Genomic DNA, 9,155 nt, shown 5'->3' with positions numbered 1-9,155 from the left:
TACGAAGTTGTAGATGACCCATTTGATGATACGGAGCCGGTTGCGGGACTTTTCGAATGGGCGCATCGGTTTCGTACAATATAGTGATTTGTAATATCTTTGCAGTCCTGTTCCTTTTTGTAATTGTAAAAACCAGAAGATTCCTTATAATGAAGCGCGACTCCCAGAAACATTACATAGAATACCGAAATTATATGAAACTTCTTAGCAAAAGTGATTGATTTCCCTAAGCGATGGAGAAACAAAACCGAAGTTTTAAACGAATTCAACTAAAACTCAAGACCAGGTAGCATTAACATTGGTTCATCAAATTTCGTCAGCATTTGCACTTTTTTGCACTAGTTTCCTCCATATACACTCTGTCCAACTTCTATAAGAGCACCCTGATTCTATTTCGTTGCAACACAAACAGTTAGAATTTCAACAAGATACATTCATACATTGTTGAATGCTTAGAATAAATTATACTTAACGTCAATTTTGTTCAAAACAGTTGTTTGTTTGTTTATTGTGCGGCAATGTGATAATTTCAGCTCTCCAGTTTCTATAATACCACTTCAAAATTCATTAGTATTATCAATGAAAAATTCAAAACGATCGGCTGATTTGCATGTCAATAATGTGTAACCTTACCATTTCGACTAATAACCTTGAAAATTCGTGTTGGAATACTATTTACCAAATTCTGCTGAACGGATTTCTCCGAAATTGCGACCTTGAACTCTTCAATCGTGGTGTAAAGTTTTCCCTCAGTGTAGATCCTGTGACGAGGATTCCCCCTAAGATTTTCAACAGGATTCAAGTCTGGAGAGCGAGCCGGCCAGTCCAAAAATTTAAGTTTTTGGTCCTTAATCCATTGTTTAGTTTACTTGCTACTATAAATAGTAGCATTGTTTTGCTGGAATGTGAATTTATTGTGACGATATCCACGCAAATGCGGTAGGAGAGTGGATTCCAGAACATGTGTGTAATACTTGAATGATGTGAAAGCTATCTTGAGCTTTCCGGTTGCACAGAATCCCCCCCAAACCATGCACGAATCTCCACCAAAATTCCTGGTTGAAAAATACTGTTCCTTTTTCCGTAAAACACGCCAGTACCCATTGAAACCATGAAGACCATCCAAATTGATCTTTTTTTCGTCAGTGAAGATAACCTATACTATGAAGAACTTTCGTTACGGTATATAGCAAAATGTATTCTTTTGGGAACATGTTTTGGGCTTTGGCAAAACTCAGACGTCTTCCGATGTGAGATAGTGTATGAGGAGTTTTAACCTTTTAAGCCCTCTTAATGTGAGGATTTTTTACCAAAATTTGACGAATTGTCATCCGAGCAGTGGAGTAGTTGAAAAATTGCTTTATTTGCGATTGTGCGATCATGCGATTGTGAGGTATTCGAACCTGTTCTAGCTATTTCCCGCTTATCGCAGACAGAGAGCTTCGATTTACGTGGAGCTCTCTCCTTCTTACCGTATCCTTGAGGTTTCGCCAAATAATTAAGCGCTACTTGATGGTATCGTCCAATCCGGTGAGAAATTTCTCTGATACCAACATTTGCTTGGTGAAATGCATCGATTTGTCTTTCTTCTCTCTCCGTGAGGATTTTTCCCTTCGGCATTCGCCAGATTTAATTGATCGAAACAACTAAAACAATGGAAAATGTAGCCGGTCTTATAGAAACTTGACAGTTGAGAATACGAAAACATTCGTTTACGCTCGGCGCTTGCACACACACATATGAAAATCATGCAGTGTATGGTAGTCACCAATACCTACCCACTAGAATATAAATTGAAGCATTGTTTATTTACAATGACACTAAGCAGCAAGATCATCACCTGGTCTTATAGAAGTTGGACAGAGTGTATTTCCGGTTTAAATTTCAACCACCTTAACACGTTGGTAGGGAACCGAGTTTTCAAGGACGTTCCAACTACTATGAACTTAATCCTATTAACCGTAGATTAAACAAAATTGCAAATATGCTTTAGAAGTTAAACTAGATAGAGAATTTGGCTCCTTTAAACTTCTAAAACTGAGCCTATACAAATAAACGAGTTATAAAAAAAACTAAACACTGCTTCAATTTTTGATCGGAACATGTCATCTTCTGTGCCCACAAACATCCACTCGCAGGAAAGTTTACTGTTGAAGAAAAGAGCAACAGAAAGCCATCAAAAGCTGTGTGGTGCATATGGGGACCGTGACCTACCAATTTCAACCTGTGAACACTGGTTTAGGTTTATTGACAAAAAGGATGCAGGAGTAGCGTTGTCCGAACGGTCTTGGCTTTCTTTCATACAACAAAAACTTGACCAATCCTGTTAGCGTGCAACTCTCGACTCTTTTATTTTTCCGAAAATTAACTCTACAAGCTAATTCTTCTACCTTCGAATTTCTGGGGAGGCGCTTGGAGTTACCCTGCTATTTGTGCCGATAAATAATTATGCGCCGAGTAATCAAAAAATGTCCCGTGTGTGTGTTGAACTGCCACGAATCGAGTGGAAACTTGAAATTTGTTTCACTCGCAAAAAAATAACAAAATTGATTCCAGTAAAAAAATGTAGACTCGGTAACAACATAACAACATAATGTAATTAGAGAAGTGTTCGATTTTCGACAAGGGTGATGCACTTTTGGAACTTGACGACAAAGCGCAAGTGTACTTTAATGAAATATGAATAATGGTTTGGCGAGGTAATCTCCAAGCATCTTTGCATACATATTAGGCTGTCAAAAAAGTCCTGCGGTTTTTTTTTTTGAATTTTCATTTGTTCATAAAATTAGTTACAATCATCTGTTTCAAGTCAAATATGCGCCGTTTTGTTCGATGACTTGTTCCCAACGAGATGCCAACTTCATAATACCCCTGTTATAGAAACTCGCTTCCTTATTGGCAAAAAACTCGGATAGCCAATTTTCACAGGCCTCTTTTGTGGCTAACTTCTGACTACCTAGCTCGTTCGCCATGGACAAAAACAGATTTTAGTCACTTGGTGCAAGGTCCGGACTATACGGCGGATGCAAAAGAACCTCCCATCCGAGCTCCCGGAGCTTCTGGCGCGTCACCAAAGAAGTGTGTGGCCTGGCGTTGTCCTGATGGAAGACAATGCGGCCTCTGTTTATCAAAGATGTCCTCTTCTTCATGAGTGCTACCTTCAAGCTTTCCAGTTGTTGGCAGTACAGGTCCGAATTGAGCGTTTGGCCATAGGGAAGCAGCTCATAATAGATTATTCCTTGACAATCCCACCAAACACACAGCAGAACCTTCCTGGCCGTTAATGAGGGCTTGGCCACCGTCTGAGCCGCTTCAGCGGGCTTCGACCACGACCGTTTGCGCTTCACGTTGTCGTAAGTGACCACTTTTCATCGCCAGTCACCATCCGCTTCAGAAACGGGTCGATTTTGTTGCGATTCAGCAGCGATTCACATGCGTCGATATGGTCAAAGATGTTTTTTTGCGTCAACGTGTGTGGCACCCATACATCGAGCTTCTTTGTGAATCCAAGCTTCTTCAAATGGTTAATAACGGTATGATGACTTATCCCCAGCTCTTGGCCGATGCTACAGCTGCTACTATGCCGGTCTTTCTCGGCTAATTCAGCGATTTTGTCGCAATTTTCGACGACAGGCCTTCCGGAGCGTGGCGCATCTTCGATGACCTCTACACCAGAACGAAAACGTTGAAACCATCGTTGTGCGGTGGAAATGGAAACTGTATCGGGTCCATAAACTGCACAAATTTTATTGGCAGCTTGAGATGCATTTTTGCCTTTGTCATAGTAGTACTGTAAAATATGTCGGATTTTCTCTTTATTTTGCTCCATATTTGCGACACTATAACTCACGAACGACTTAACCAAACAAAACATTGTCAAGGACTATATTATATATAATACCGCAGGACTTTTTTGACAGCCTAATATATGGAGGAATTAGGGTCGCTTCACAGGAAGGCCTGCAATGATTGAAAACAATGAATTTGAGGCGATATTGTACCAAAAATCATATCAGTCTCAAGAGGAACATACCAAATGTTTTTTTAATCGTAAGAACAAACGGAACTTCACGGTAGACTTAATTAAAAATCGATGCCGCAAACCATACTGCAGTAAGGCAGTTTTATCGTTGAAATTCTTTTTTTCTGCGAACGGATTTTAATGATTTGCTTACCAATCGAATCGGAAATTCTCGATTTTCAATTGGGTTTGCTTGATATACTATACACTACTTTAATTGACGAAAAGTGCAAGCAGTCCCTTTTTCCGATGCACTTCTACTGAGCATTCCTATCCTTACCCACACATGCTGGTTGCTCGGTCGCTCGAAATTTAAATGTAGTAAACAAACACAACAAGGGAGAAAAGAGAGAGAAAGAGAGAAAATATGGTAATTCAAGCTCCACCCGTTGTAACTTTTTGCAACGAGTTAAAGTATAAGAGCATTGCGATCGTGATTTGGGTATCACCATTCACGATTCATAAGTTACCGAGTCAGCGACAAAACAGCAGCGTTTCACGAACCTTTCCAAGAGTAGGGATAACATCTGGTCAGAGTTGAAAATCAGGACACCTGTCACAGATACCATTATGACCAAATCATTGTCATTCTTTTTAGATATGAATAAAAAAAAGAATGTTGTCTGTGTTTTGTACTTCAGGGAACCAAAATACTCAAATTTATTTGTTTGACATATTCCCCGGACGATCCATGCAGCGAAAAGACTTCAAAGATGATGACTTCTGTCGTTGTACGAGCAGGGGATATTTTATGGTGGTCTCTGAGTCATAAAACAACATGCGCAATAGTGCCGGAGTACAATCCATAAATTTGAAGCTGTTATGATACATCGCGATATGAAACACGATGCACTTTTTGTGCATCCCAGATCTTCTGAGCGGCGGAATCTGATTTTTGCACCAACATGGATTTGGATTTGGATGCCAATTGATTATTAGTGCAATGTTTCGGTGTTCGGATATGCTTTTCAAAATCAGTTTTACCTGTAATTATTGGTTTTGAATTTCTGTTTTTTTTACAAAATGACAAAACCTACACAATATCGAGAAGAAACAAAAAAACATCGCCATGGTCGAATAATCGAAAACATTGAATGAAAACAAAAGGAAATTTGTTTGAACAATGCAACGGTCACTCTTTACATGCTTGCACAATTAGAATCAACAATAAAATACTTTTCTTCTCAAGAAGAAAATATGCAAAAAAAATATTCGTCAATTAAATTACACACCCCAAAAGGATCTCAAAATCAGGGCATGTCCTGCTATGTCAGTACAGATGGTATCCCTATCCAAATGGCCTTTCTCAAGACTTAGAATTCGTTTTAGTTTTCAAAATTGGCCTTCTCCAAGGCAAGAGGCAAATGAACTGAATTGGTTTAAAGCCTCTATAATAAACACTACCACTTCTATTTGTATTCCACAGTCTCGCTCCAGCCATCGAACAGCTAACATTCTTTCTCAATGCGGAAATCACACAAACAGCTGTTTTGTTTGATACAAAGTGCGAACACAAAATCACTTCGTAGGGTTGAGACTTTTAATTTTCGCATCACGAGCACATATCGTTATTGATTTCATACATTGTCTAAGGTTGATTAAAATAATTTCAATAATGTTATATGTTGTTTATTGTAAATTCTGATTTATTACATGACAGAATCGATTCCTGCACCGGACATTCTGGTTGGAGTCCGGGTTCAGTATTAAGTCGTTAGCTATGAGATGGGTGCACCGAGAAGGACCATCCTGGTTTGTACACCAACGCTCCGGAACACTTCGAGTGAACCCGTGCGGAAGCTCGTATGGGTTCTGGAATTTTTAAAGCGCAATTTTCTTTGGCTTATCGTTTTGGTATCAGCCAATCATTCTTATTCAAGAAACCAACGCTGTTCGGTAGATTTAATCAAGAGGTCAATTTGATAGTTGATATACATATCATGGCCGAGATAAGTATGATAAACAATTTATTCGAAAGATAAAAGGTCTTATTGACCCAAAAACTTGTTTCACGGCCACAAAAATTATTCCAAAAGCAAAATTATAAAATCACAAAAATCTATGATTATGAACATCGTGTTGAAAAACCAAATAGAATATTGACTGGGAATGTTGTCAAACTGCATAAAACATGATTTTTTGCTCTTAGGTTTCTCTAAATGAACTCATTTTGCATAAGCGAATGTAAACGCAGTTCCCGGGGTCGTGGGATTAGTGTCACACATGTCATACCGGGAGCTTCGGATTTAATTCTCGTTTTGATCGGGAAATTATCACTCAGGATATATTCAATGTGTATTATTTAGCATGGAAATCTCCTCTAAGTACAAATTAAAAAAAAACGCAATTAATGATGCGTCAAACCGGTCAACAGTAAAAAAATATGCTCAACTATTTATCCCCCGAATACTGTGTGATCAAGAAGTTCAATAAAATTATATTCTTTGGTTTTTACTATTTTCAAAAAATTTTAAATTTGTGGCGCAAATTATCAATATTTACAATGTTAAACGCACTCCGAACAAAGAGTAGCGATAATAGGTTGTGTGGTGTACATGTTGTTCTTTTTTCGTCTAAAAATAGTAGCTACAATATACGCCAAGATTCTAATAGAAGGGCAAAATTGAAACGTAATTAATGAATTAATAAAGTGATGCTGAATGCATTTAAAAATCCTGACAATCGCAATTTGAAAATACATTTTTAAATTAGTTTAAAGAATATCTTCAATATCTTCAATGGAAAAGTTAAACTTCGGAAAGCAAATGTGAATAGCGTTCTTGTATAAAGATTTATAAACTTTATTCAATTAAATTAAATGTTGATTTTTTATTATATTTTGAAAGAATAATTTTCAGTAATAGTTTAATTGCAATTTGAAATGCAATCATTACCATAGACAAATACTATAAAAAATATTACTTACTATTTTGAAATAGGCCCTTTGAGCTTAATGTTCACAGTCACTCAGCTGAAACAAGTTGGTGACAAAACACAACTACCAGCTTGGGTGGTCGTCGTGATGAGCAAGGTGAGAAATGTGAATACAGAGAAATAGGTGATGTCCGATCCTGAGCTCTCAGCTCCAGTTCGTTTCAATACGCACTGTACTCATAGTGTGGGAACTATTTTATTGGTTTCGACTAGAGGAAATAGTTTTTTGTTCCATCGGGTCGCCAATAATGCGAACTTTGTTTTGCTGAGGAATTTTCCCCCAAGTAATTTCGCGCGCTAGCACTATCCGATTGCGTGCTACATCGACATTGTATTGATACAGGACTTACATGACGCGCAAATGAGTCGTTGAAAATCTGCGATAAGGTGGAAGGTTTCCCAACAGACACTGTTTATGTTTTCATTATGAAAGGGTTGAACTTATTCTGAACACAAGGCGCGTTTATTGAAACTTGTTGACAAACAACTGATCGGGGGAACTACAGTTTCTCTGAAAAGTTTCAGTCACGTTTGGCTTAAGAGTAATGCAGATGAATGCCAGTTACTCATACCTTTACGATATCTAAATCTAATTCACTTTGTTTCTCTGTCCTCTTTATTTGATTTATTCACCAACGAACCAAGTTAATATACAACAGAACCTGTATTTTATCAGTGGGAATTTCCAGATCAATTGTTTGTTTCAGTTTGGTCACTTAAAAAGAATTCCCGCCTCTCATTCAAATGGATGACTTTTATCATCACTAATTCTTTCCTTACTGTGGTTATTAAATATTTCATCTTAATCACGTTTTATTGTTAGTTACAATATGACGCGTTTGACAGTTTTTATGAGTTATCTTTGGTTCACTTGAAGTCACGTAATAACGGATAATAATCATGTGATGTTCTTAAAAAACTTTCGCCACCTACTGGACAGACTTCGGAACGCTGAAGTTCCGGTACTGCTCGATGCCGACACCGTCGAACCGTGTCCCACTGAGGCATGAGAACCCGCGCTAGTATTGGCACTCGTTGAAATCGATCCGCTGTGGCTAGTTGAATTGAGATTACAGAAAAGAGATTACGAGGAATTTTTGCAGGATCACATTGGAGTCTCACCTCACAGCGATCGGTTTATTGGCCACTGAGGTGGCCACCGATGTTGAGTGAGAGATTGACACCGGAGGAATTATGGATCCACCGCCACCGCCAGTAATTACTCCTATGATTCCTGGCAGCACCTGACCTATGACCGCGGGTATTACTGTCTCTGCACTGAAATGTAATGAAAAATTATGGAACAACAAATATCACATATTCGACATTTGAACAACTGTACCCGGGAAACGTTTTGGTCTGTTCGGCACATTCGATCCTTCCATAATAAGCAATTCCAAAGACAGCGAAAAGTCTCACGATTCGCATTTTGATCACAAACAATAAACTAGAACAAAAAATCACTTCATTTACGTGAATCAAAAATTCCTCAGCAGCGCAACGATTCGCTGTGAAGTCGTTTGGTCGAATGATTCAAGTGGATTTTCAAATCTCTGCAAAATGATAGCACCGGTTCAACGGAAACACTAATGCGTTTAAATTGTCCCGCCCGGTGGGAGCATTCATATGTCTTAATTACACTGGCCAGCCTTTTATGAATGGTCACGTTGATCGCAAATTGGAACCATTCCAAGGTTAATGATTGACCGTTTGCAGTGCTTCGAGTGTGACGCTAACGTATCACGAGGGTGAAAAGATACGTTGATTTGTGTAAAACATTTTAATAAGTGTGATATGACAACATTCTGAATGGTTTGAAATATTAGGTTGGGGAAAAAATAATCCATTGTTTTTGGGTGAAATTCAAAACTATTTTTGATATGCTTCGGATTGTCCGAATTGGGGTCAAATATGCATCATTTTGTTGTAAAATGTGATGCCATTCTAAAGGTAGTTTCCTAAAGTATGTATCATAGAAGTCTTGGTCCTTTTTGGCGAACACCTCTAGCAATAGATTTTTGTAGTCTTCTCTTGATCCCAGTTTCTTATCACTCTGGAAATTATACAATGCGAGAAAGAGGTAATAATCGCTCTCGAAATTGTGTGGCCTTGCGTTGTCCTGATGGAACACAACGCCTCTTCTGTTGGCCAGTTCTGTACGTTTCTGGTCAATCGCTAGCTTCAAACGGTCCATTTATTG

At 38.4% G+C, this 9,155-nt stretch overlaps 1 protein-coding gene across 1 annotated transcript; it reads right to left on the bottom strand.

Moving 5' to 3' along the window:
- Nucleotides 1-7,454: 7,454 nt before the first annotated feature.
- LOC129780108 (uncharacterized) lies at nt 7,455-8,471 on the bottom strand. Its single transcript, XM_055788055.1, has 3 exons — nt 8,298-8,471; nt 8,078-8,233; nt 7,455-8,010 (listed from the first exon to the last, which is right to left on the bottom strand). Exons 1-3 carry the CDS (start codon nt 8,381-8,383, stop codon nt 7,854-7,856), a joined length of 399 nt encoding a protein of 132 aa, XP_055644030.1. The 5' UTR covers nt 8,384-8,471; the 3' UTR covers nt 7,455-7,853.
- Nucleotides 8,472-9,155: the final 684 nt, after the last annotated feature.

The sequence above is a fragment of the Toxorhynchites rutilus genome, chromosome 3 (genome assembly GCF_029784135.1).
Source record: "Toxorhynchites rutilus septentrionalis strain SRP chromosome 3, ASM2978413v1, whole genome shotgun sequence".
Taxonomy (NCBI): domain Eukaryota; kingdom Metazoa; phylum Arthropoda; class Insecta; order Diptera; family Culicidae; genus Toxorhynchites; species Toxorhynchites rutilus.
This window is presented reverse-complemented; position numbering and strand designations above follow the sequence as displayed.

What these genes read in the sequence shown, in the direction of transcription:
- LOC129780108 (XM_055788055.1), bottom strand. Translation starts at nt 8,383, where the DNA reads ATGCGAATCGTGAGACTTTTCGCTGTCTTTGGAATTGCTTATTATGGA. An exon ending in CAGACCAAAACGTTTCCCGG is followed by an intron (nt 8,234 to 8,297) that starts GTACAGTTGTTC and finishes ATTACATTTCAG; the next exon opens with TGCAGAGACAGTAATACCCG. An exon ending in AATAAACCGATCGCTGTGAG is followed by an intron (nt 8,011 to 8,077) that starts GTGAGACTCCAA and finishes CAATTCAACTAG; the next exon opens with CCACAGCGGATCGATTTCAA.